The sequence below is a fragment of the Dromaius novaehollandiae genome, chromosome 29 (assembly GCF_036370855.1).
Source record: "Dromaius novaehollandiae isolate bDroNov1 chromosome 29, bDroNov1.hap1, whole genome shotgun sequence".
NCBI classification, from domain to species: domain Eukaryota; kingdom Metazoa; phylum Chordata; class Aves; order Casuariiformes; family Dromaiidae; genus Dromaius; species Dromaius novaehollandiae.
Window position 1 is genome coordinate 748,261 of NC_088126.1, and position 26,827 is coordinate 775,087.

General features: G+C 57.9%; 1 protein-coding gene across 1 annotated transcript in view; it reads right to left on the reverse strand.

Moving 5' to 3' along the window:
* Positions 1-253: 253 nt before the first annotated feature.
* INTS3 (integrator complex subunit 3) overlaps positions 254-26,827 on the reverse strand; it is a 47,435-nt gene continuing 20,861 nt past the window's right edge. Inside the window, exons 9-30 of the mRNA XM_026118393.2 lie at positions 24,888-24,985; positions 23,782-23,973; positions 22,657-22,744; positions 22,070-22,149; positions 19,945-20,036; positions 18,910-19,016; positions 17,342-17,461; positions 15,751-15,880; positions 14,997-15,051; positions 13,933-14,036; positions 13,327-13,371; positions 12,721-12,840; positions 12,405-12,558; positions 10,348-10,416; positions 7,864-7,939; positions 5,583-5,696; positions 5,431-5,479; positions 4,058-4,225; positions 1,909-2,009; positions 1,582-1,654; positions 1,339-1,495; positions 254-1,156 (exon numbers count right to left, since the gene is read on the reverse strand). Of these exons, the coding sequence (XP_025974178.1) occupies positions 1,079-1,156; positions 1,339-1,495; positions 1,582-1,654; positions 1,909-2,009; positions 4,058-4,225; positions 5,431-5,479; positions 5,583-5,696; positions 7,864-7,939; positions 10,348-10,416; positions 12,405-12,558; positions 12,721-12,840; positions 13,327-13,371; positions 13,933-14,036; positions 14,997-15,051; positions 15,751-15,880; positions 17,342-17,461; positions 18,910-19,016; positions 19,945-20,036; positions 22,070-22,149; positions 22,657-22,744; positions 23,782-23,973; positions 24,888-24,985 (2,270 nt within the window). The 3' untranslated portion in view covers positions 254-1,078. The remainder of the gene's footprint in view (positions 1,157-1,338; positions 1,496-1,581; positions 1,655-1,908; positions 2,010-4,057; positions 4,226-5,430; positions 5,480-5,582; positions 5,697-7,863; positions 7,940-10,347; positions 10,417-12,404; positions 12,559-12,720; positions 12,841-13,326; positions 13,372-13,932; positions 14,037-14,996; positions 15,052-15,750; positions 15,881-17,341; positions 17,462-18,909; positions 19,017-19,944; positions 20,037-22,069; positions 22,150-22,656; positions 22,745-23,781; positions 23,974-24,887; positions 24,986-26,827) is intronic.

Sequence of the window (26,827 nt, forward strand, 5' to 3'; positions counted from 1 at the left end):
CGCCGCCCCCGGCCCCGGCCGCTCCGCCCCTGCGCCCGGGCCCCGCGGGCGGGCTCGCACCGCTGCGCCCCCCGGACCCCCCCGCTGCCACCTCCCCGCTGCGGCCCGGCCTCGTTGTCCCCGCGTCCCCTCGGCCCCATGTCCCCGCGTCCCCGATCCCGACACGGCCGAGCTGCCCCGGCCCTCGGCAGCCCCTCCGTCCCCCTCCATCCTCCCCCCCCCGGCTACGGAGACAAGACACGCAGAGGTGGCGCTTTGTACAAAACGTTTGAGAGTTTTTATTTTTTTAAAAACGCTTAAAAACGCTAGTATCTCTGGGGGTAAAAAGTAAAAGCATCTCCGCCTGCTCGGGCGCACGAGGAGCCCCGGAGCAGGTAGGGCCACACCGGAGCCGCTGCACCGGCTGCCGCCCCAGCCCTGGGGCCGAGCGCAGCCCCCACCCGGGCAGCGGTGGCCCCTCGCCGGAGGCAGGACCCAGCTCCGGGCTCGGTGCTATGGTCCGGCGTGTGGCACAGCCCCGGCCGAGGCATCGGGACGTCCCCAGGTCTCTGCTCCGAGGCGCCGTGGAGGGTGCCGCGACCCCCCCGACACCATGAGCAGGGTGCTAGCGCCTTGGCCCCCCTCCCCAAAGCAGCCCCGAGCAGCAAGCTGGTTCGCACTGTTTATTTACATTTCTTATATGAAAATAGGAGGCATGTGATATACAGCCAGGGGCTTCCCGCCCCGAGTCCCCTGCCAGCGCCCGGGCCCTGGCAGCCGCTGCGTCCCCTCCTGGGGACATCCGTCCACGCGCCCTGGAGCAGGGCGAGAGCTGCCGCAGGCCGGGGCCCCGAGGATGCCCGCTCCGACCCCCAGCTGCAAGAAAGGAGCTAAAAAGTCAAGGCGGGAGAGGCGGGCGCGGAAGCGCGGTGCCCGCGGCGGGGAGCGGGGCGGCCCGGATGGAGACGCAGAGGGGACGCAGGCTCTCGGGTCCTTCCTGGCGATGGCTTGTGTCCAGCGGCTGCAGAGCCGCTGCTGCGGCTGCGCCAGGACCCCGAGCGCTGCCGCGGCTGGGCGCGGGGCCGGGGGGCCTCTGCCCTCAGTCACTGTCCGAGCCCACGGCCGAGGAGCCTTTCCTTTTCCGCTTGGTGGGTTTGGGCTTGGTGTCTTCTTCCTCCTGCGTGGGAAGAGGGGGACGCGGCGGTCACCACTGCTGGGCAGGAGCACGGGGGCACCTGGCCCCGCGGCGGTGCCAAGGCAGCACCCGCTGGCAAGCCGGGGACCCCGGTCCGGGAAGGACAAGGCCGCTACGGCCTGCGCCCTGCCCGCGCCATCTCGGCGGCACCGGGTCGCACTTACCGAGGCGCTGCTGGAGGCCGACTCCTCCTCGTTGTTGGGGGGCTGCGCCGCGTTCTTCCGGCTCCGGGGGCTCGACAGCGTGGCTTTTCGGCGGCTCTTTGGGGGTTTGGTGGAGGAGTCTTCATACTCCTCTGCCAGGGAGAAGAGGTCACTGAACCTGCCGAGAAGAGGGTCGAGCACGGATGGCGTCAGGTAGTGCCGAGAGACCCTGGCGGGGAAGGGTAAGAGCCTGGCCGCACTTACTTCATCTTGTGGGCTTCGTCGCAGCTGGCCTGGACGTGCTGCAGGGCCTGCAGGATCGGGGTTTGGCTGAAAACTGTCAAGGAACCAGCAGAAATAGGAGTCAGAGACCCGGCAGTGGGTGCCGGGGCCCCCACAGCTGGGTCTGGGTCCCGCTGCCACCCAGGCCCTGCCCTAGGTTTGGCCTCCCTGGCTGGATGCAGAGGGCTTCGCGGGCAGGGGGGCTCCACGGCCGCCCGCTCCCGCCCGGGCAGCGCGCACGGCCGCAGCACCTCCCCGCAGCGACGGAGGCGGGCAGAGGCCGCACCCCGGGCGCGCGGCGGTACCTACAGTTCTGTTTGGTGTTGGTCAGGTTGAGGCGGAGGTTGTCCAGGTGCTCCAGGATCTGCTCCAGGGTCAGCTGGGCCAGTTTGCTGCTGGAGCTGCGCAGGCTGCGGGCAGAGGAGGCCGGGGCTCAGGACCGCGGGGTCAGGGTGCGTGCGCGGTCCCCCGCTGCTCCTGCCCGCCCCGCTCCGAGCTACACCCGGCCCGTCTCCCTCTCAAGCAGGCGCCGTGGGGGTGCTGCCATGTGCTGCCTGGCAGCCGAGGTGTCCCCTGGCACCCAGAGGCTGATTGCAGCCCATCCTTGGGCAGGAGGAGCAGTGCAGGGTCTCTTTCAGCTCCAGCACGTGAAGGGTCCCCTGGAGGCTGCTCTGCTCGTGCTGCTCCATCCCAAGGACTGGGGGATAAATCCTGCTCGGGGTGCTCGCTGCCTCCACGGCCGGCGGCTTTGTGGGGCACCAAGAGCCCTGTGCGGAGCTGGCGGGAGCCGAGGCTGCAGGACGGCGCGCGGTGCCAGCGCACGGGGCCCTATGAACAGCAGGGGCCTCAGCTGGCCGCCGGTTAATTAACGGGGATTAGACCTGGATACTTCTTGGATCCCGGAACAGAAACACAGGGAGAATAGCTGTGCTGTTCAGCTGTGAAAGCTGTTAATTAACGCAGAGGAACAGAAGGGAACAGATGAAGGCACAGACGTCTCCGGCAGCCTCTTCCGAGAGGTGAGAGCCCACAGGTGGCCGGGAAGCTGGCAGGACCAGCCGCTCGCCTGTGCCGCTGTGCGACCCGTGCGCAGAGCCCCGGCCGGCCCCGGGAGCCACCGCCGCGGCAGTGGTCCTGAGCACGGAGCAGCGAGGCTGCGCGCGGGAGATCTCCTGTCGGAGCCCAGCGGGTCTGACGCGAGCCCGGCTGCCAACTCCCCGCGGCCGTGCCAAGCCGCAGGCAGAGGCCCTGGGGAACCGGGAGCCCAGCGCTGGCGGAGCTTCCCGCAGGGCCCGGTCCACCCCGCTGGCTGCGGCGGAGCCCGGGAGGTGCCCAGCGCCGCGCTGGTGCAGAGCCAGCGCCGCCTGCTCGCTGGGCACCGGGGACGGGGGCCGTGGGGACAGCCGCAGGCTCGGCGCGAGGGGCTGCTCTGCTCTCCCAGGACACTAGATGTCCTTCCTACTCCAGGAAAGGGCTGCGCGACCCGGCCTGGAAAGGGCCGCAGAGGACCGCACCAGCCCAGGGGCTGCCGGCAGGACTGGTCCCTAAGCAGGCGCAGCACCGCAGCGGGGCTCAGCGGGCGCCTGGCACCCTGCGGCCTCCCCGCCTGCCGTCCCAGCCGGCCCTGCGCGCTCGGACACACCGACGTTCAGCCCAGCCGCGTCACCCAAGTCCCCGGGCTCGTTTCGCTAGCGCCAGCAGAGATTAAGCGAGCCGTTAGCCATGTCTGGAGGACGATTTGCACCAGAAGACGCTTTGGAAACCTCAAGCTGCCTCCCAGGCGGGCACAGCAGGGCCCGAGCAGAGAGGCCGGCCCGGCCGCTGACGCGGCAGGGGAGCGCCAAGGCTTGGCACCGCTAACAGGCAGCTCAAAGCTCTTCCCAAACAGCTCGGTAATGGGCTCAGAATAAAAGGGTCCTGCTGGCTGGATGTCAGCACAGGCGAGATCAAAGAGCAGCCTCCCGCCTAACTCCAAAGCCGAGACGCTTGCTCGGGGCTCTGGCTGCGCGTCAGCGTGTGGGTGGGCAGCGGCATCACCCCAGCCCCAAGGAGCCGATGGCGTGACTGCCAGCAGGCGAGAGCCCCGAGAGGGGCTGCTGTGCCCGGGCTGCGCCGGTGGCACACGGCGTCTCCCGGACCCCTTGCTTGCACAAGAGGGTGAGCGGCTCCCTCACCCGTCTGGGTGAGCGCAGGGCCGGCCTGCCCAGGCCGCGGCCAGGCAGCCGAGTTTGATGGGTCCCGCAGTGCCGATCCCAGCTCTGCACCAGGACCCGTTTACAAAAGAGAGTCCAACAAAGAAGATCCATTCCCGCCCCCTTCCCACAGGCAACGACTCCAGGCTAGCCCCGGAAAGGCTGGCACGTGGAAGCCAAGCCGAATCTATCGTTTGGCTTCCTAGTGGTAGAGCTGCTCCCCAGCGAAAGCAGCGGGGATGCGATGCCTGGCCCTCGTCCCTCACCTTTGGCGTTTTCGTGGTAGGCTGTTGTTCTTGATCAGCAGCGATTTGATGTGCTCAGCCAAGAGGTCATCGTGTTTGATGCACCAGTGCCGCAGGATGCTCGTGGTGAACTGGTCATCGGGATGGCACGGCCGGCTCAGCACCATCTTCACCATTTCCTCGCTGGGCCTGCAACAAACCAGCAAAGGCAAGTGAAGAGCAAGGAACAGCAGTTTGTATCTTAAGCAACTGGGGAGGTGCCTGGCCTGCAGCCGCTGCCCATCTGAGCCTCTGAAGGGAAGTTTCAGACCTGAGCTTCATGAGTCTGCAGCGGGCCATGCAGCGGAGTTGCTATGCCACAACGGACCTGGCATCCGGGAGGTCAAGCAAATAGTGCTTTGGGTGGGAAAAAGTGCAGGGTTTCACCCCACTGCCTCCACAACCCCCCTTCTTTTCCATGCTGGCTGGGACCTGCATGTGCCCTTCGGCATCCCTAGCAGCACTGGATCGCAGGCGCTGAGCAGCAGCCAGTGGCCTCTGTTTTCCCAAGATTGCTGACAAATAATCCTCCCGGGGACCAGCTGCCCCCGAGCTCCCTGCTCACCCTGCATCATCGCCCGTGCCAAGCCCCGTGGGTGCTGTGGCTCTTCCTACCTGCCCGTGGGAAAGGCGCTGTTGCATGCTCACGGCCTGAGCTTGCCGCTTTCTGCCATCGCTGGCTTTTCACTAAGGCAATTTAGAGCTGGGATTAGATTAGCCAGCCCCATGCACTGCATTAATGAAAACAAATAAAGTGCTCTTCACTCAGAGCGGCGGGATGTGGCCAATCCATCTGAGCAGGCAGAGACAACATAGATCAATGCCAAGGCAGCTCTAATATTGCGCCCTGCGGGAGGCAGGTGACAGCCTGCTCTCCATTAAGTAATGGGCTTCAGGACGTGCAAGGTGAAAGACAAACAGCCCCTCAGCACTTGGGCTGAGCTGGCTGGAGAGCTCGCCGAGTGGAAGAACGGGTGAGCGATTGCTGAGCGCTTGGCAAATGGTGCTCCCGAAGCCAAGTCCCAGCCACGGGCCGGGCTTCCAGGGGAGACGAGAAGCTTCTCTGCCTGGGAGCAGGAATTCTCTGCTGCCGTTGGGAAAAGCCCGGCCAGCTTCCTTCTGGGTTCGCTCCTGCACCACGCCGCTATCGCTGGGACTGCACTTTGCACAAGAGCTCAGAAATCCAGGGCATCGGCTGCTACTGGTACTCTCAAATGGTAGCGCGGAGCTCGTGGCCAGAGCCGGCGGTATCCTGTTGTCCCCAGCAAGCCGGCAGCGCTGCCCTTCTGCCACACAACCCGCTACCGTGCGGCACAGGGTCCTGCGCTCCGCGCCCAGCAACGCCAGGTACTCACTTCTCTCGCCTCAGCTGCAGCAGCAGGCAGGACAGTGCCTCCGGGTGCTCTGCAACGGAAAGCACATCCTCAGCACAGGAACTCGGCCGCGTAGCCCCGAACCGGCCCGGGGCGCCAGCAGCGTGCCTCTCCCACGCGTGGGGACTGCTCACCTTTGTATTTGAGGTGCTGCAGGATGGGGATGATGGTCTCCAGAGGAATGCTGTGTGCAAGGAAGAGCTGCCAGGTGCAGTACTGCTCAAAGGTCTCCCAGTCCAGGCTTTGAACTAGGGGGAAGCACAGCACGGTCAGGGGAGCTGCGTGGCCCTTGGAGCAGTGAGCCGGGACCTACCAGAGCTGCCCCATGCACCACGTGCAGCTCTGCCACAGTCCCTCTGGAAGTCCAGCTGCATCCAGGCACGTTGCTACTCCTGCCTGACATGTTACACGTTCCCCTAGCCCAGAGCAGGGCACTAGGGTGGGAGAAGGGCAGAGCCATGTCTCCAGCACCTGAGACGCTTGTGTGTGCGCTTGGGATTTGCACTGTGCCGGGGCAGTTGCATTCTGCGTCGCGCCCCTCTGGGTACGAGGCACAGCTGGACGAAGGGGCTGGCGCATCCTTCCCTCTCCGCAGAAGGAAGATCAGCACTGCAAGCCCTGCCGCGCCCTAGCAGGGGGCTCCGGGACCTGGCAGCTGGCACCGGAGTATGTTCTGTTGGCTCAGGCATGGGCGGCAGAACTGCAAAGTCACTAAAGCAGCTGCTCATGGCTCAGAGGAAGAGAATTAACGAGGCTCTTTAATTAATGGGCTTAGACTGCTACTTGCAGCTTGTGTAACACCAAAGCTGGATCTAGACAGCTGTCGAATCAGGGCAATGCGGGTTCTTGCTGGAAGCACCCACCAGCCCCCGTGCACGGAGCTCTCCACGCTGGCTCTGCTCAAAACCACCCCAGCCCAGCGGGCTGCGATCCCGGCCGGCACCGACAGCTCAGCACGTGTGCCTGAACAGTGGCACTCGGAGCAAGCGCAGGTGGAAGACCTCCCGGTGCTGTGGGGTGCAGGACAATGCCAATGGCACCCACTTATCCCCCAGCTGCTCGGGACGCACAGGGCACATGCAGGCAAAATGCAACGTTCGCTGGAGACTGTAAGGGCCTTTCTACCATGACAAAGCCAGTGGCTTGTGCGGATCAGGCAGATGTCAGCCATGCAGAGGCAGAATGCTTCCAAGGAAGTCCAACTCCAATTAAAAAGCAAGAAGAGGAACTGGGTCACCCTGTGGTGATCCTGGGGGCAGAGGCAAGAAACACTGCTAGGGAGACATCACGGACGATAGCCTTTTCCCTGTACAGCTGCTAAGGGAACCACGGTCCCAGTAAGGGGCTGGGTGTTCATCCAAGAGACTTACTGTGGCCTCAACAGGAATATTAGTTCAGGGTGGACTGAGGGCCAGACTAAACAGCAGCCAAGGCCTTTTTGCTCTTTCTCTCAAGGAACCCGTCGAGGCGTCACAGTCAACAGAAAATGACAGGAAATCCCGATTCCAACCTTTCTGACCACTGGTCCCCTTTTGCCATCACCTCGCAGCCGCCCTCTACCCTCGCTACACTGGGAAAAGAGTTTTCAACAGTCCCAAGAAAGGCCTGGCCTCCACCACCACTTTATCAGCTGCTACATCGCAGACGACAACCGACTGCAAACAGACAGGCTGCGGCGTGCCGCGGAGCACTAGCCGCGGACGGACGAGTTCAGGTCCCTGGAGACCCAGCAGCTGGGGCCATGTGGAGAGGCTGCAGAGCTGTGGGAGATTTCAGTGCTCTTCGCTTCCTCTGAGCTTCCCCAGCAGGGCCGGACTGCGCCTCGGCCGGGGCGGGCAGGCGGCAGGCACCCGGCACGAGCCTGCCGTAGCCCTGAGACCCTCGGTGTCGTCTCCGGATCACGCATTGCCTGGCGCTGCGGAGAGCCAGCGCTCCTAACGCGTCACCCTGCAAGCCTGGTAAAACCCATCAGGGTTCACAGCTTGGATCGCACAGTTAAATCTAACAATCGGGTTTAGGGCAGTGATCCTTTAAGCAGTGGCAATAATATCATGAGGAAATCCAGACCTTGGCGTAACACAGCTAGCCCGAGAGCCACCCACAGACGCTGCACCAGCAGCCAGGATCTGCAGCTCTCTCCTCGTGGTGGTGGGGCCACGTGCAGCGTTACTGATCTAGCGCAGCGTAACGCAGACCACAGCCCTTCTGATCAGAAAGGCCAGTCCTTGCCTAAGGCTGCAGCATTCTCCCTTCCCAGGGACTGGGCCGCTTCAGCTCAGGCCTCTCTCTGAAGAACAGGGGCCCAAATGGCAGGAAGGCTTAGAGCTGCCTGGGAACCACTTAAGGCTGCATTTCACCCCCACCCTCTCCGAGACGGGCTCGTGTCTGCCCCAGGCTGCGGGGAATGCTACTCACTCAGGATGTTGAGCACCGAGTCTTTTCGGAACATCACCAGGTTGCCCATCATCACGTGGCACACCAGCTCCTGCAACTGCACGACAGAGCACGGGGTCAGGGCGATGCCAGGACCACAGCACAGGCTGTGCTTAAGCCCTCTTGCACAGGGACCTCTGGACCCAGAGAGCAAGAGGAGAAGCTGCTGCTCTGCCAACGGACGATGCTGAGCTCTGGCACGTGGCCTGAGGAGGCTCAGAAAGCACAACGAGGGCTACTTTGCTGGGCTCGAGAGCACGGAGACTAAAGACTGGCACGCAGCCCCTCGCATGGCCTGCCTCGCACACCCGCCGCCTCTGCAAGAGCAGGGATCCAGCGGAGAGTCCCAGAAAGCCCGCGGGTTGCAGGTGGCTCGTAAATCAGAGCTGGCGTAGGCAGCTCCAGGGAGATGCAGCTGCTGCAGGGGACCAGCAGAGGCAAGGAAGTGGCGCGAGGTTAATGGTTTCACACATCAACACCCAGGCTGGGGAGCAGGAGTGTCACGCAGGACAGACAGCAGATCCTCGCCGGCTGGGCCAGGCTGGGTGGGATCCTGCACGAGGATGGCCCCTCTCCCTCTTTGAAGAGCTCGGCCACCAGGGCCAGAGCGCGCCGCTGCAGAAGCCCTGCCCGGCTCCCACGCCTCCCGCCTGTCCTGGGGACCTGCTCTCGGCCCTTCCCTCCACGCACCTGCAGACCCAAGCTTGCTGACGGACGCACAAAGCCCACCCCTGGGGCTGGCAGCGGGGAGGGCTTGGCAGCCTGCTAGAGAAGCGCTGACAAACCCAGACCGCTCTGTCCTGGGCCCTGGACCTCCCCGGTCTGCGAGGAGGTAGCTGACACTACCCAGACGCACGGTGCTCCCTGCGCTGACTCACCCACTTCATCGCTCCGGAGAGGGGGAAGCCAAGGCACCGGGACAGGACGCACGGGGAGCCTGCCAGGCCAGGCAGGGATCGGCGCTGGGGAGCACCCTTCCCCATCCCTGTGCCCTTGGGCTCAGCTGCAGAGCGCACCTTGGCTCGTCTCCTACCTTCCTTCCCACTTGCTAATCCTCAGCCTCTGGGCCCAAGGCACTGCAGCCCTCTCGCACACGGGGAGCCTGGAGGGTGCTGGAGGCACCCAGAGCCCAAGGGAAGGTTGAATTCCTGCGGCCTCGGCGAGGCCCGGACTCTACCCCGGGGCTCTGTTCGCAGAGCCCACGTGGGCTGCACAGCCAGAGCATCACAGGGAAACAGATGAAGAATAACAGGAAGGAATGAACGAATTGGACAAGGGAGGAGAGAGGAAACGCTACAGGCCTCTGCTGGGAAAAACAAAACCTCTGCATTTCAGAGCGCAGCAAAGCCCAGGAGCAGAGGAGTAAGAGCAGGGCTGAACTGGGGGGGTCAGGGCATCATGACTCAAACCTTTCCTGTACCCAACTCCATCAAGAGCCTGCCAAGCAAAACTTGCTGGTGAGGCATTCTGGCCCCTGCATAGCTGGGAAAAGCGCAACTGGCCAGGAATGGTGTATAAATAGGGCGAGTTAAAGGGTTATCAGCAGATCACGCTCCAGACGAGCCTAGACGGCAGAAACATGCAGCGCAGCATTCTTGCCAGTGCCCACCGCCCTGCCCCCAGCTTTCGCCGTGACTATTTTTGGGTTGCTCCGAACCGGTGTCATGGCAACTCGGTGTGACCATGGGGAAAGGTTCCTTCCAGGAGGGTCTGACGAGGGCTCGGCTTTCCGCTCACTCGTCTGCCGAGGCTGCAGCGCATCTCCCCCCAGGACAGGGAGAGCTGGCACAGCGCGGCAGGGAGCAAGCTGCTGCTCTTTGCACCCTTCCTCGCACCCCGGCACAGGAGAGCTCCTCCGCTCTCTCCTCCTGCCCACCTGCCCATCAGGGGGGCAGCCCGGGAACACGGCCCCCGCAGCGCCTCCCTGCCAAGGGACTGATCCCAGGAGGTCCGCCTGGAGCTCCTGTCCGTTTCCAGCCTCCCCCCGTTCCTCCCCTCCGGGCAGGCGGCTTGCAGCGGGCACGGGAGCAGCGCTGGCCATCACGGGCATCCCGGACCCAGATGGGTCTTTGTGTTGCGCCATGCCTGTAACCCGACAGGGATCAGCGCCAATCCAGGCAAATCTCTCTCAGCACTACTGACACGGCTCTGTGGCCTAGGAAATCCCTTGAAAGAAGCAGCTTAGATTTAGCCTTCTGACACTGTGTGCTGCGGTTCCTCAAGCTAAAGAGATACCTAGACGTTTCAGAGCTCCTGTGTGCCAAAGCCAGTGTGCTGTCTGAGGCTGGCTCTATGCCTCACTCAAATACATGGGCAAGAAGGACGAAACAAGGAGACTATTGCCCTGTACCCCTGATGGACAGGCCGCTTTGCCATTTCAGATTTAAAGCTCCTGGGTGTAGAGGTGCCAAATGCTGCCGTGTCAGGACATGCTGTCTCCCACCCTACACACAGGACCCCCCTTACCTGGGCTGAGTCTATGACAGCTACAATCATGTTCAGCAGCTCGCCGCTTCGTAGGGTCTCATCTGGGAACTGGAAGAGTTCAAAAGCAAGGCAGGGCTCAGGAAAGGGCATGAGGGAGAGGCCAGCTGAAAGCTCCTATCCACATAGCTCAGGCAAAGCTCCTCCTCAGTTCAGGCTTAGACACGTGCATACATTACTTCTTGCAAGGGGCAGCATGGCCAAGCCTGACCCACAGGTTCACTGACAGCTGGAGCAGAACCAGCATCACTTCCTAAATGCAACGAGGGAAGTGACCGAGTGGGAAAAGGAGCCAAAGTGCAGGAGGTTTGACAGGCCACTTTCTGCGAGCAGTCTGGAAGAGACAGGTTCATTCACTGCGAAAGCAGGCCAACTGCTGCAAGGCAGACCACTGCCAGGCTGCCGAGCGCACGTGCCCAGCGCATCCGCGAGATGCGGCTAACGCTAGTCGTCTGGACTGACTAGAGCAGCAGGAGGAACGAGGCTCCTTCCATTTCGGGTGGCAGAAGTCAGCCAGGCCGGAGTGGTTAAAACTGTCCATTTTCCCTACACTTGCTAGCTTTGTTAACAGCTCTGGGGCCTTGCGCACTAGGCAAAACTGCAGGGAAATCAAAATCGACACAGAGGGCAAAAGGCCAGGAAAGCTGGCGGCAGCAAGCTATCCCCGCACAGTCCAGATCTGGCTGTTCAGACAGCAGCCCCAGCTGGGACGCTCCTCCCGGGACGTTCTGCCTGACTTTCGCTGGTCAACACGCCCACGGGAGCAGAAACAATCTGACCCCCAACGCGGGTGTGCGGGTGGGGGTGGCAGTTCAAAACCAGGGCTCAAAGCACCAGGCAGGGCATTCTGCTGATCCACTCAGCCAGGATCCCTCTGGAACATGCTGGGGTGCAGGACCACGAGGTGAGAAACCTGCTGCATGGTGCCTCCTTGCGCACAGGTTTTCCTCCCCTTCCCAGGCGGTTTCTGTGCCCCTAGCTGTGCCCCTCTCTCCACAGAAGCCCACGGAAAGTGCTCGTAGGGAACGGGGCCGGACAGCCTGAACGCCCAGCAGATGTTCCTGCTGAACCAGCCAGAAAGGAGGGAGGAAGGGGGCCAGTTCATTCCTCCCAGGGAATGAGAAAGTACACGCAGAACTGTGACCTCTCCATCTATTCAGAGTGCGTGATGTTACCCTCCTCCTCTCCACCCCCAGGCACACACCACCACTCCCTGAAGCTGGGTGACTGCTGGACACTTGTTGGAAGCAACCTCCACCCTGCGACTATTTTAAAGAAATGATTGCAGCCTGCAAAGCTGAGAGCTGAGAGACAGCCCCAGCAGCATCCTGGCAGTGGGAAGGTAACAGCAGCTCTGTCCAAGACCCAGACGGCCTGTGTGAATTGAGACTGAGCTGTGACCTATCTGGTGCAGATGCCGGGCTCTCCGTTCCAAACGAGCTCCACTATCGACTGCTTTGATAAGTCCAGCTGGCTCCACCTCAGCACAGAGTGCTGAAAGCAATAAACCGTTTCATTAAACCTAAGGGTTTGGAGTGGGCAGCAGCACTCCTGAGTGCTGCTTCCCCTAGACTTTGGGATAACACGTTTGCTCAGTCTTCCCCACCTGCTGCTCTCCAGCAGCCCAGCTAAGAGGAGAAGCAGAGAGCAAAAACTCCTCAACCAGCGAGTGCAGACAACGCTCTGTGCTTGGAGCTAACCATGTGCGAGGGACACAGCCAGGACAGCAAGGTTAGTACCTTACCACCCACGGAGAGAACAAGGTTTTAAGGGGCCACAGGCAGGCAGGATGACAACTGAACACCTCTCTCAAAGGCAGCACACTGACCCCACTAAGCTGGGCTGGATGGAGGCTGTAGTGTGTGCAGCCTGAAAGGGCTCTCTCTGGGCTTGCCTGCCTCTCTGCTACAGCAAAACAGGCCTGAAACACAGCAGCACACTGCTCCGGCCCAGAGCGTGCCCTCAGGAGGGTGAGGGGAGCTGAACTGACTGGAATAGTGCAGAGCCCTGCTGTTCCTGGTGCTTGGCAGGGGCCTTACCTCGGTGTAAATGGAGGGGGTGAGGTAGCAGAGCAGCCGTACATCGTCTTCCTGGCAGGCCTTCATGTCCATCATCAGGCACGTGTGCAGGTCCCCCAGCTGCGTGGCCTGGGCAAAGGACTCATACAGGTTCATCTTCCCTGCTGCAGCTTTGCTAGAAGGAGACGTGCTCCAGTGAGAGAGCAGCCTGCCAGTCTGCAGGCCCTGCGCTCCAGCAAGGCCTGGGCTAGCGTTGGTATGACACCAATCTGTCCCTTGGAGGCAGCACGGACCAAGTCAAAGCTTGGACACTTCCCCACAACTCCCTCTGGCCTACCTGGCTTTTAAGTAGTATAGAAGGTGGTAACCAATCTTGGGTTGCTTCTGATAGAGTTCTGATAGGAGATCCAGCAGCAGTGAGAAACCACTATTATCTTCTTGCATCTGGCAGAGATTCCTTGGGGAGCATAGGACAGGGAGACAGCGAGACAGCCACGTTACATGAGACGCAGCGCGAGAGCTCTCTGCTAACGCCAAGGACCAGCAGCTCTCAGGGAAACCTGGCTCCAGGTACCAGGTGGTCCTGGTGATCCACTCTCCTAACTGGACACAGGGTCTGCTGCTGAGTGCGATGGGACATGCAGCAACAAGCAGGATGGGGTCAGGAACCCGCAGCAAACTTTGGCTACACAGGAAAGGCCCCAGGGATCCCAAGCTTCCATAAACAACCAGATAAGCTGTGACTTTCCTGTGTTTGAAGTGTTTCTGCTAAACAAAACACAATGTAGGCAGAATGAGGCAATAAACTCTTCTGGCTTGGGATCTTGGGGAGCACTGTGGCAAGCAGGCGGATGGCAGAATTAGACCCACAAGGTTCACTCATGATGGTGGTCAGGAAAAAGAAAAAGCCCTAGACTTTTCAAAAATATCAGAACAGACATACCTAAATATTAGGTAGAGTGGCTTCCCCACTGACTCCTCCAGAGACCTGAAGGAGAAATGCAATGGTCAGTGCTGTGTGTACCTGCCTTCTGCTTTGGGCCAACAAATGGCAATGAAAAAGCCCTGCGTGTTGTCTGCTGCAGTCCTTGGGGCCCTTAAGGATTAGCCTTAACTAATGGAGAGAGAGAAAAGGTCCTGCTAACAGAACCCAGGAGCTCTGACACTGAACCTTGTTCCAACAAAACCCAGGAGGAAGACTGTATGGCGCTGGTTTGTGTCAGTACAGCAGGGACAGATGGAGTATTTAGCATCCTGTGTGCCCTGGTCAGACAGCCAGGAGCCTTAAAAGCATCAGCTAAACTGAGCTTAGATGTCTGGACCTGTGGCAGCAGTTTCTATCTGCACTTGTGGGAAAGAGGAATAGGATCCGTTTTGCGCACTGGAAATGACAAGTATTGACCAAATCCATGCTGACCGCTCGTGAACCCTGGAACCTTAAGGGAAGCTGGTGCTTTCAGTGCAACTTTCTGAAAATGGTGGAAATCTTAAATGTGAAAAGCCCAAGTCCCATTGTGAAAGGATGAGACAGAGAAAAATAAATCCTTACTCCTCTGTGATTTCTTCTGGCAAAACCTCACCACGGAAGTGAGCCTTAAATAGCTCTTGAAGGCAGGATGCGAGCACTGATAACTGCTCTGAGTCAAAGTCCTCCTGGTGGAGAGAAAGTAAGGAATGAGAAGAGAAAGCACGAGCTAAAACCCTGCCTGCTCAGCACAGGTCTGGGTGGAAGGAACCCAGCATGGAGTCACACCTGCTGGGAATGTGGCCCGAGCTGCATAGGAGCCGTTCTGCTGCTACACTGCAGTAACAGGAGCTGCCAGAGCTGGTCACCAGCAAGACGAGCACGGCTCTGAACCGCTTCACAAGCACTGTGATGCACCTCTCTAATAGCTAGTAATTCACTGAGCTCAGGTCTCCCTCTGCATGAGGGACAGCAGAGACCAAGAGCACTTGGCAATGAGGATTTACACCCCTACCAGCCCTTCCCAGTGTTCGCCTGGAGGAGAGAAGCAGCCCTCACATGTTAAGAGGCCACTTGACTCTAAAGGGAGCCGATTAGAGGGCGGGGAAGCTGCCTCCCTTCCAACGCTTAGCTGCTGGAGAACATTGACAACTCCTCTGCTGGGCAGGGTTTGCTGCAGCCTCTCCTGAGCACAAGGCTCTGTGCCAAAAGCAAGGGAAAGTCTTGGCTGCAGAGCACACGCAGAGAGCCCCCAGGAGCTCTGCAGGCATTATAGCAGCCATGCTGGGTCAGAGCATGAGAGCACCCTCCCTGTATCCTGCCTCTGGCAGCAACTACTGGGGATGCTTAGGTGACGGGCAAGTGATCTTCCCCTGCTAAACTCTTCTGGCAATTAGCAATTTGGGGCTGTCCTGAGCTGGAGGCGACATTAACATCTGTGTTTAACAACCACAGATGGAGCTGTCTAGTGCCATTTTGAACTCCTTCATGTTTTGAGTTTCCTCAGCCTTCTGTGCCTTAGTTTAATCACAGCCTTGTCACATCTCTGAGAAGAGCTGCGCAGGCTCAGAGCTGGCTGGCCCACACCACTCCAGCCGCTCTGGTTTCGTGGTTACACAGTAGCGCTGCTCCCGGGTCTGTGCAGTTACCTCCAGGACTTGATCCACGATTTCCTGCATGACCTCACACTGAGCTTCCGTATCGCTGGAGCACAAAAACAAGAGGAAATCCAAGTTACAAAGGAAGATACAGAGAGCAGGGACAAGGGGGCTTTGTGCTGAGCTGGCTGTGCTTGGGAGCCCCCAGGACCTGAGAGCGAGGGAAGCCCCGCTTTGCACTGGTGCCATGCCTAGAGGAAGACAAGGCCCTTAAGCACACACTGCAGAGACCCAGCCCTGGAAGAACAGACTGCACTGCTGCAGCACCTACTTACAGAAGTGCCCGAGGCAGTCTGCAGCAAGACAAACAAATTAAATGACTAAAAGCATAAGATTAAATGCACTTAAAGCCATAAAGGCATAAATTAAATCAGCCTACTATGCCAAGGCCTGAAAAGCAAGAGCTTTTTAACCTGTTTTAGACAGAGTTAACTCCAAGGTCATCGTAAAATCAAGAGTGGAGATGGGGAAGTCCAGAGAGAGAATCTGCAGACACCAGGAACAGGCACATCTCCATTCCTGAGGAACATGCCCCATGCAGAGAGGTACTGAAACACCCAAGAAGCAGTAGCCCAAAGGACTCCCACAGAGGCTGTCCATGTTAAAGACAGACAGACCACAGATCCCATTATCTTTGAGAAGGACTCTTGGAGCAAGCAGCATTGCCTGACAGTACTGAAAGGTTTTGTGTGTGGCTGCCCTGAAGAGACCAACATGAAATGTAACATTACCAAACAATACCAACCTTCCCTTCTGCAGCTGCAGGACTTTATCCTTCAGTGACTCATCCAGTTGGTCCAGGAATGGTGTGATATCAACAGGCTCCTCCACAATGGTTTCTTTGATCGGATGAAACCTGAACTCCCTCTTCTTCCCTGCAACAAGGAAAGCAAGAGTGGAATAGTTTTCCACTATTTTCCCAAGCAGCTACATCTAAGAAGTATCGCAGGCAATCTCTGTCCTAGCAGCAGGAGTCATGTGGGGCTGCTGGGCAGCCACCACCTCAGGCAAGCAGCATGCCCCTGCTGCAGGATCCAGTCTCAGATCTTGCCTTCACCATTTGCAGACGTGTTCAGGTCACAATGACCTGGAAGGCAGGCCTAGATCCAAACGCGGGTGGTGTCCAGAGCTGTGGTTCCAGTTCAGTCCAGTTGCCAAAAACTGATGCTTTGCCTGTCCTTCAAGATGCTCAGCATAGCTAGCTCACAAGTCCCTCTACACCAGAGGCAGACAAAAGTTCAGGACTCCAGGACTGAGATACTCCAGCTGCTTTTCTGCACCCCTGTCCTTCAGACTCTTTCCAGGTCACAAAAAATGTGGAAGTCAGAAGCACCAGAGCCAATGCAGAAGCGCCAGCAAGGGAGCTGTGACTACAGGATCAGACAAGATGGTTGGTCCCCTTTACAAGGGTCCTCTCCTCCTCTGCATGTGGTTTTTGAGCCTGTGCCCCTTTTGGGAGCCCCAAGTGAGCAGAGCAGCCGGCAGGGCACCGATGGGACTACTGAAGACAGTGCTACAGTACACAGTGTCACACTCTTCTACCCCACCCTGGGCTCCTGGCCTCTCCCCACCATAGGGTTAACCCCTCTAGCATGGCAGAGAGCCCACAAGAGCCCTTCCACCACGGCCAGGAACAGCTTGAGATGCCTCTAGCTCCACAGAGCTAGCAGGGGGACTCCGGCCTGGTGCAGCAGTCTTGTCAGCCCGATGGCTTAGATGTGGACTCATGGAGGCCTCCTGGGCGCATAATGAAAACCACGTGCCTTAGCAATTAGAGGCCTGAGCCTCATTAGCAGCTGCCTCAGAACAGAGACACCCTGTTCCCAAACAAACCATCCAGCCCAGCATCTGCCACAGGGATTCCCAACCGCACAGCGCATCAGGGCTCTGAGATTAGCCAGACAGCTAGCGAAGACCCAAGAGTGGAGAAAGTGCCACGTTCAAAGCTACGAAGCTCTAGGGAACAACCATCCAAGGAGACAAGGCCCAGGAGGCCTTTCCCGTTGAGCACAGGTCACTGTAGCAGCTCCACAGTCTGGCTATTGGGGTCAGAGGCCTGGGGAACAGCAGAGCATTTGAGTGAGTCCCTTCTCTCGCATAAAGAAGCTGGGGTCTCAAGGACAGGGTCTGCCCACACTGCAGTAATTCCTGGGAAAGGGGCTTTAAGAGAACTGTGCTTCCAGCTGGCTCTCTGGGGATCCTTCATCACGGAAAGGAAGGAGCCTGTGAGCCAGGAGTGAAACAATGGCTTGCACAGAGGCAAAGGGCAGCTATTCACACTGCACCAAGATAGAAGTACTGGAGAGTATTAATGCCCAGCTAACTGCAACTCTCACCTTTGCTGTTCAAGTCCTCTTCATCGTCACTAAATGCAGCTTCTGCATTGTCATAGCAACTGTCATCCTTGTCAGACATGTGATTGTCCATTTCCATGGAAACAGGCTCCTCAATTTTGACTGCAAGAACAAATGCAAAGGAGAAGGAGTAAGAGCAGGAGTGAGGTTACGATGGCTCCTGGCACAGCCTTGGGGCAGGACAGGCTCTGCCTACAAGTTAAATCTACCGATAATCAGGCTCCAGTGAGGAGATAAAGTGCTCTGCAAAGGGGAAGAGAGTCTTGGCAATTGAGGGACTCTGGAAAACCATGCTGGGGAATGGCACTTTCAGTGACTCCATTTAACCATCCCCATTTGGTGCAACGTTTGGCGGGGCAGCAGCAAAGGTCTGAGTTGCCCATCATCCTTCCTGCTTCCTCCCTCACCCACGCCAGCCTGAGTCCTTGCGCAGAGCGTCAGCTTTGTCCGCTCCGCCAGGCAGAGAGGCTTGAAGAAGCAAGGTTTGTCGGGGAGATGGGTGCCTTCTGCCAGACCAGCTGATGCAACGAGAGAAATAGACAGGCATGGTCCTTCGGCAAAGCTGACAAAGCAGCAGCACTTCCTGGTTAAATACAGGTTAGAAATGCTAACTCTTTGTTTAATCTCATTATGTTAATCAATTAGTCTACAGAGAAGAAAGGGTAAGTAGCCCCTGTGGAGCACAGAGAGAACTAGGTAGTTTGCATCTTTAGTGTACTGCTGGGCTGAGGTGAAGGGAGATCACAACCACCCATAAATTCAAGCATCCAGAATTTTTAGCATCCAGTGAACTCTCTCTGCTTGCACAGGGGATTGCAGAACATCCTCTGGTCCTGCACTTCTGCTCGTTCTAGTGATGCTGGACAGAGCCCGTGCCTCAAAAGGAGGCAGGAAAACACTGGAGCAGGCAGGGAGGAATCCAGCACATGCTGCAGAGTTTGTGCTTTCCCACCAGCAGAACATGAGAAGGCACATGGGGACAGCAAGGCACCAGCTGATGCCTTGCTCCCCGCAGACCCAAGTGCTGGCAGCCCAGCCCGGCTCTTTGGGCAGCTGCTATTCACTGCACCAAAGCAGCAGAAAGCGTGGGCACCAGGACCCAGTCAGGGATGCGGAGACAAAAGATCTCGTGGCACTGCCACAGGGGAGGGGGCAGACCCCCTGCGGGAGGCACTGTTTTTCCCTGCTGGTGCTCAGGACCTTTGGAAACCAAACTATTCCCTATCAAGTGCCTAAAGCTGGATGCCAAGACCTTCCAGTCCCAGTGCTTGTGATTCTGTAGAGGTCCAACACTGTGGTTACCGGATAAATACGGACAACTTACTGCAAGTGTATATGCTCCCTGGCACAGACAGGCACCCTACTGAGCCCCGTTTTGTTTAATCCCTTGAGCGTAGCACTCTCACAAGGAAGAGCTCTCCTCTCCCCTGCTGGAGTCCCAGCCAGACCCTCTGAACAGCAGCTAATGCTGTGGAAGAGCCAGGGAGAGCCCGTCTTTGCGAAAGCAGTACCTGTCGCAGCGTCCCTCTGCCGCCTGCCCCACTCCCTACCTTCGATGGGGGGTGAGGGCGAACTGCAGAACTCCGGGAATTTCTCCCTCAGCATGGCACGGAGCTCTTTGTCCAACTTGGGGTTGTCGAAGAGAGGGGCCAGATGTCTGTTGTGAGGGGGAAAGGGAGGAGAAACAGCTGGGATGCATTGCCCTGCTTGGACCAACCAGCTCTGCTCCTCAGCAGCAGCTCCTGCTTCCCTATAGAGCTGGAAACCCAAAGCAAGACCTACGAGACCCTCTGGCTAGTGCACAGTCCTTACAAGCCCTCCCCTTCTCCAACCCTGGCAGTCCCCCAAGGGCCACCCTCCCATTTCTACAGCCCCATTCATCTGGCTTCTCCCTACCAGCCTAAAAGACGTGCTGGCTCCACAGAACCTCTTGCCCCAACCCTGCCCTCCCAGTGCCAAGGAGGGCAAGCCGCAAACGCTTCCCATTATGCAACGAGCCAGAAAAAAGACTCAGTTTGGGGCCCAGCAGAGGTTTTCCCCAGCACACAGCAAGGAAATTTCTTCAGTTAAGCAAGGACTTTGCTTTGCATTATGGACTGCAAGCTGTGAGCTCCCACCTCCCTTCCTGCAGATCAGTTGGGGTTCCCTCACTTTGTCACCACTGAGACCTGTAGCACCAAAAGGCTCATGGGAAGAGGAAAAGAGGCCTCACCAGGAGAGGGGAACTTTGCTGACGTAGGAATTGTCTGCAGGGCCGAAGCACCATGAAAAGGGTTGCTCTGTTCAGCTCACGGCTTGGTGACCAGAAAGGTTTGGGGACATTCCTATTTATGTGGAGTGGCTGTAGGTTATTTATCCCACCCTTCCTCTTGGTTCAAGAAACAGCTCTCAGGACAAGCCTCAGGACCATAAACACAGCTGTGTCTTAAATATGAACATATTTATGTGCATAAATAATGAACATAATGAACCTCCACAGCTCTTCCAGAGCCTGGAGTTCATTTTTCCTAGGCTGGTGAGACTGGTTCCCAGGAAGCCTGGTGCACAGCAGTTGTGTAATGCAGTAAAATTTAGGGCTGTCTTACGCAAGGACTCGCTTCTCCACAATGTGGGTGAGAGAATTGAACACGCCTTGCCGGACATGAGCCTCCAGTGGGGGGTAGAAGTTGGGAATAATCTGAAAAAGAGGGGAAGATCAAGTTAGTGCCACATTACTGAACCTTTCTGCCTACCTTTGGACCTGTGTCAGCCAGTAGTACTCTCGGACATAGGCAGGGCTAGCTAAGGCCATCAGTCTGCTAGTCTTGGGTCACCCTTGACTTGAGCACCACATCCCAGCTGTGCTTGACTAAGAAGGGCAGCAGGAGGGCTCTCCGAGTGCAGCATCTTGGGGAGGTGCTGACAGAAGGAGGACAGCCCATGCCTCTGGCTTCCTCGCTCCCCAGAGCTAGCCCGCACGTTTCCCAGGGACTAGAAAAACGAGACGACGCTACTAGGGAGCTGTGACAGGCCCAGGGTCTTGCCAGGGCCACGTTCCAAACAGCAGCGACTGCTGCAGGAGCTGCTGGGGCTTCTTGCACAGTTGTGTTGCTATTTAAGAGGACCCTGGAAACGGAAGCAGACCCCTCCGGCACCTTGCCCCGCTGTGTCTCAAAGGGGATGTGGGGGGGATAAGAGATGGGCACCTTAAAAAAAATCCCTTCAGCTTCCCACCCTTCAGCTCTGTCCACACACAGCCCTTTGCTTTTGGAGGGACTGAGACAGCTCCTCCCTGGAATCTGGGTCATCCCATGAACCTTACACTCAGTTCCTCTGCCAGAAGAAGCCAGCAGCTGCTTTTGGACTCAGACAGCCCTGGGACGGGAGCACAGAGAGCGTGCTGCATGTGAGGGAGGAAAGTAATGCAACTCACAGCTCTTCCAAAGCTCATGCCGTGAAAAGACCCCGCTTCCAGGAACTCCATCAGCGCTCCCTGGGACCAAATTACTGGAATCGGCGCTCTTGGCACCACCGCTCTGGGGACTGAGGGGTACAACCAACTCTGCTCCCCACGATCTCTGCCCAGGGAGGGCCTTCCTTTGCAAGGGAGATGGGTCTGACCCGTCCCCAAGCACGGACTGTTGCAATGGGATTCTGTTTACCCTCAGGGGATGAAATTGGATGAAGGCCAAGCATTTCATTAGGTACTAAAGGGAACAATTCAGAAGCCCTTTTCCTACTAATACTCATCATTCTGGAAGGATTTATTTGCAGAGCCAGGAAGTCTCATACACATTCCCACAGTGGCATTCCCATTAATGAATGACACATGGGCCCAATGCTCAGAGCTCTAGAAATGGCCCTGGATTTATCAAGGTACCATGCAGGATCATCAAAACCTTTGCTGCCTGGGTTTAAGAGGCAAAGAGTTTAGATGAGCGTCTGCAGCAGTGTGCCTGACTACGCTCTTCGCAAGGCAGTGAGGGGAAAATCCCTCCTCAATTTAGCATAGGCAAAGGGAGGTTAAAAGGGCTGTCTCAGGCTGCCAGGAGATAGTGAGCTATTCTGCAGGCTATTTTGCAATCAAGAGGCTCTGGGCAGAACAGACCAGATGATGCACTGAGGAATGCGGAAAAAAACAAGGGTGAAAAACATTTTTCTTGCTCTAAAGAATGGGCAGTGAGGTGACACTACTCTTCTGCTCAAATATCACTGTCTCTAGGGATTCACATACTCCCTTGCTGTGGGATGGAGCAGCAACTTGCCTTTGCCCTAAAAGTCTCTGGTGAGTAAAGACATCTGTCTTGCCTGAGCATGCATCATCGGTGCCTGCCCTTCCTGACCAGCTAGCACGGAACAAGAGGCAGCCTGCAGGGAGCAAACTATGCGGCTGGATGACTGCTACCAGCTTCTGTTTTGGCATAGAGGGAAAGACACTGACCCTCACCAACGCGCTAGAGCACCAGTGAGGAGCAGTGAGAGCGCTCAGAGAGCACGGCTGAAGGCTCCGGCTGCAGGCCCTAAGGCAGCACCTCCTGGAAGATGGCCTGCTTGGCTGTTTCCCTCTGCAGTGTCCTCTCCTGACATTGTTGAGGGGTCTCTCAGTCCCGCCGGTGGCAGAGGGACCGTGTGGACCCCGGTAGTTGCTTTCACAGCCTTCATCCCTCCACCCTAATCATGCAATCAGTTTGGCAATGCAGGGAATTCCCTGGAGAGCAAGGGGTAACCCACCCGACACATGAAATCCAGCAGTGTGGCGGTGATGGCAGGGTGAGGCTTCATGGAGTGATGCATCACAAGAATGGCAGGTTCTGGAAGAGAGAGAGCAAGGAGCACCATGCTAAATGCCCCAGGAACACTTGCACCTCCTGCACCCCCTCTGCTCCCACAGACCCAACCTTCTGCCTCTGGAGCATCGGGAAGAACCCCCTTTGGCTCCTACACACCCTGCCCTTGTCCAGCTCCCTCAGAATCAGGCTCCCTGCAGGTAGGAGCTACTAGCAACGACCCCAGCTATATCAGTCCTTTTTGACGTGCCCCAAGCCCTGGGATGGGAGCACACAGCCCTGCCTGTCCGTAGGAAGGGCATGCTCTGGGGACAACCTCACAGATGCTTGCTGCTACCTCAGTGTTGAAAGCCACAGTTAAAAGTGGCTCCATCAAAACAGCTCTCCTGCCAGCTTGCAAACCCCAGGAAGAGTTGGGAGACAATCTGTTTGGCTTCCCATCAGATCCCACTATGGGATTCCCAGCTCTGGAAGCCTTTAACCCTTTCTTTTGACTCCTGCCTATTCAGGAAAAGGCTCCCCGTGGAATACCTATATTCATGATGCTGTCCTTCTCGGGGTTGAAGAAGAGCCAGTCATAGAATAGGGCAAGTTTGGCATTTGAAGCAGCAACGTTGGACTAGAAAAGAAAAAAATATTAATTTAAATTGGCTGTTGAGTATAGAGCTGAGCACTGCTCCCTTCTGCATGCCCAACATACTGGATCCTGATACTGCCTTTTTATGGGACAGAGAAAGCCCAGCTGGCAGCTGTGGCGGAGGAGAGAACGGATGGACACACGTGATGCTCTTCCTATCACCAGGGCAGAGCAGAGCTGACAACCGGTCTCACAGGTACCTGCTGCTGCTGCTGAGCAGGGGTGAATTTTGAGACAGGGAGGGAAATTCTAGGGCAGGGCAATATGTAGAGCAGCAGAGGCCAAGGCAGCCCTAAGCCTGGGAGATACAAGCCATGCGCCCTGCTAAGCAGGACCTGACTGCAGCTCTGACCTGGGTGTAATCAGACCCTGCATATCACTTGCCATTATCTGTTATGCTTTCATGGACACATGAGCAGTCATTTCCTCTCCAGCTTCTGCTCTGTTCTCTTTGATAACTGCTGCGGACTGCAGTACCGGGTAGGATAAGGAATGACTGGCTGGGAGGAGACTGGATGTGAGAGCAAGGCTGTAACGAAGCCTCTCCCTGCATGTGCTCTTGCACCCCACTTGGACAGGACAGGCCCAAGACTTGTACACAGGCCACAAACATAGAGCAAAAATAAAGGGCAGGACAGTACTTGGAAGTGCGAAAGTGAGGTTTATGCTGGAAAAGCAGATCCCAAAGGATCCAATGTGCAGCAGAGCCAGGACTAAAATTCAGAGCACAGAACAAAGACCGATGTCCTAACCACGGCTCTGCAATTCTCTCCTTCAGCCCAGCCAACGAATACCTAACCCCAGGCTCCCTGGCAGCTTTCAGCACCAGCAGGTTACCCACTTCCCTGCAAGGGAACAGCTCCCAGGCAGCTACGTGACTCTCTCAGACTTGGCCCGAGTTTGGGAACTACAGATTAACGGCTATTTGCTTGCTGGAACAAGGCACTAATTACAGGGTTGCTTCCCGAGCCGTCAGGCAGCCCAAGCGGCTGAGGGTACCTCTGCCTGCCACGACTCACCGTGCAGGTGGTGAGCAGCCACCCAATGATGGCCCAGCGCGGGAGGATGTCGGAGCTGAGCACCTCGTTGGAGGGGTGCACCACACCACAGATGTAGCGTATGAGGTCACAGCGCAGCGACTGGCTGTCGGGGGTGGACAGATACTGTCGCTGAAACCAGTCCTGGTACCGCTTCTGCTGGCCAAACCGGACCTGAAGGAAAAGAAAGACACAGGTTCCGCTCAAGGCTCAGCAGCATCTGATTTCACAGGGGGAAGGTCTGGAAAGGCTGTTAGAACCAGCGTCTGCCATCCTCAAGTTGCCTCTTCTCATCAGTCTCTGGCTCATGCCCTGCTCTCCATCAGCCCCTTGTTGGCAGCATCTTCAGAGAGACCGAGGAACCAGAAAGGCCATTGTGCGCTGTTCTCACGGAGGGCCTGTCTCCAGCAGGGCAGACGGGACCACCCGCCCGCATGCACTGCGCCCACGTGGTGCACGCACAGCACAGCCCCTGCAACCCGCTTCGCCAGGCGGCTGGGACGGAGACGGAGCGAGGGGGGGGCGAGCTCTGCCTGGCGTTTGAACACAGATAACAGTTAACCCTGGTGCTGTTACTGTGCAGTTCCTGGCCTCTCTTGAATACTGCTGCTGTTGTTGGAGCTCTGATAACCCACCACGTCGCAGCCATTCAGAAAAAGCACTTGCCTTGGAAACCAGCCAACCAGGAGCAACGTTCCCCTGCAAAGCCATTTTGTGCCTTTAATGAATGCCAGGGCTGTCTCGGGCCCATCTACATCAGCTGCTGCTGGGCAGCCTTTCTCCCTCCTGTTGCCGTTAGATGCCAGAAGCAGCGAATATTTGTGCAAGTAAAACTTGCTGCCCTCTGCCCGCTGGACTGCTCTTGCCCCAGACTGGGGTCTTTGGCCGCTGACAGCCTTTTCCCTCGCAGAGCTCCACAGAAAACTTCACCAGCTGAACGACAGCAGCGGCGGGCGTGAGCGCTCTGCGCCCCTCGCCACGCCGAGGGCCGTCGTGGGAACGGGACGGGGCACCACGGACCGGTCCGAGACGAGCGCCCTCTTCCCCCCGTGGGGATGCCGGACCCCAGGCGAGCGCGAGGCAGTTACCCGTGAGGTCATGAAGAGGAGCTTGGTTTCCATGTCCGGAGTGAGGCGACAGGCCAGGAATTTGCGAGAAGTCCTTGACTGGAGGAGCTGCAGGACACCTAGGGAGAGACGGACAGCCAGAGGTCTGCGCTCGCACAGCCCCACCAGACCCACGGGGGACACAGCACCGAACAGGATCCGGGCAGGAATTCACCAACGTCCTCAGCAATTTGGTTTCTTTGCCTGTAGTTTGGAGCATTAAGCTCCCTTGCCCCAAGGCTAAAGAACTTGGAAAAGGATCAAGATTCTGTCTGGTAAAGGTCCCCTGAAGCATCTCCTACCCACAGTAAATTTTGTCACTGATCACTAACGAGGACACGACGGACGCCAGGCAGGAGAGCCCAGAGGAGTGGAGGGAGGTTACGCAGCAAGGCAGAGACAGGGGAGAAATGAGAAAGTCCAGACTCCAGGTCACTGGCTGTAACCAGCTGGGCACGTTCCCCTTCTCTCACCCATTCGTGAGGGGGCACGAAGATGATCTTAGACTTGTCTCTGCTACACTGAATCCCCTTGCCCCACTGCGGACAAGGGCTTCAGGCAGACCGCTCAGCCTGGGCACTAGAGGACAGGGCCAGCACAAACAGCACGGACTCTGGGCTCTACCTGCGTTTAACTCCAATCTCTCCCCTGGATTGAAGGCACCCAGCTGCGAAGAGGAAGATCAGACAAAAGCAAAACTGTGCGTGTGCACGTGTACATAGGGAAGGGAGAGTGGAAAGGAGAAGGGGAGGTTGCAAAAGCTGCTCTCAATCCCAGACAGCTGGAAGAGGAGGAATTTATGACCTGAGCACAGAAGCTTTGCTGCTGCTTGACAAGACCTGAAGGATTTACAGGGCAGCCAGCTCTGACGCACAGGCAGGCGCCGGGGACACTGCACGCACGAGGTGTGCTTTGCTCTCTCGCCATTTGGAGCTTCTTGTTATGCCGCACAGCCAGAGGGTCGCACCTGGGGGACAGCTGGAGGAGGGACGCTTCAGAGCAGGAAGAGCAGATGCCAGCTCCCGCGGAGCTCGGAGACAGGGTGGAGCGAACTGCACATCAGGGAAAGGGAGCCACAAAAACACCTTGCTTGTTAAAAGCTCCCAGCGCACTGGAGCTGCCCGAAGGGAAGGCCAGGTCCTGCGCCCAGCAGCCACCCTCTGCTCTCCTGCTGCTGCAGTTTCTGCCCCCTCCCTCAGTGCTGCTGGGCTCTGGCCTTGGCCGCAGCAGCTTGGCAAGGCTGACTTAGCTCAGTGGCTACAGAGCCACGCAAACCTGAGAGCACGCGGACTGGCAGCTGCTAGAGATAATAGCCACCTCGCAGAGCAGTTATTATAGGCTCTCAACAGCAGGCAGGAGGGCAAAGAATAACCTTATGAAAAAGGCCAACTGCAGGGGAAATGATTTCAGGGAGGCAACTCTGCAGGCTCCACAAGAGCAAGTGCTAGCGAGGGCTCCCCTGGAGAGACCAACGTCTGCTTGGAGTGCTCCCCTCTAGCCCCAGAGCTAGCTCTGCGGGACACGGAGGGGTGGCAAACCCCGACATCGCTCCTTCTACGCTATCGGACACAGACTGCCTCTCTTTGCAGAGGTCTGCACAGCTGTGTGCGCTGGGGTGTCCCATGGGGACGCGTATTGACACCAGCTGCTCCAGCACTCTGCAGCTGAAACTGCAGTGAAAGTCACACTCGTGTACGTACTCGCGCTATCCAGATGTCCTCTCACCTTTACGAATCGCTGGGCAACATCACGGACCACTTGCTGCTTGTGGTGCCCAACAGAAGAGGAGCGCTGGATGTTAGCCCCAACTTAGGTACAATTTTGTTGGGTTATTTTGGCTAAAACTGGTAGCAAATAGCCCTGACTGGCTGCCCCTACTGATGCGGGAAGTAAGTGCAGCTAGAGGGACACTTGCTAAGTGC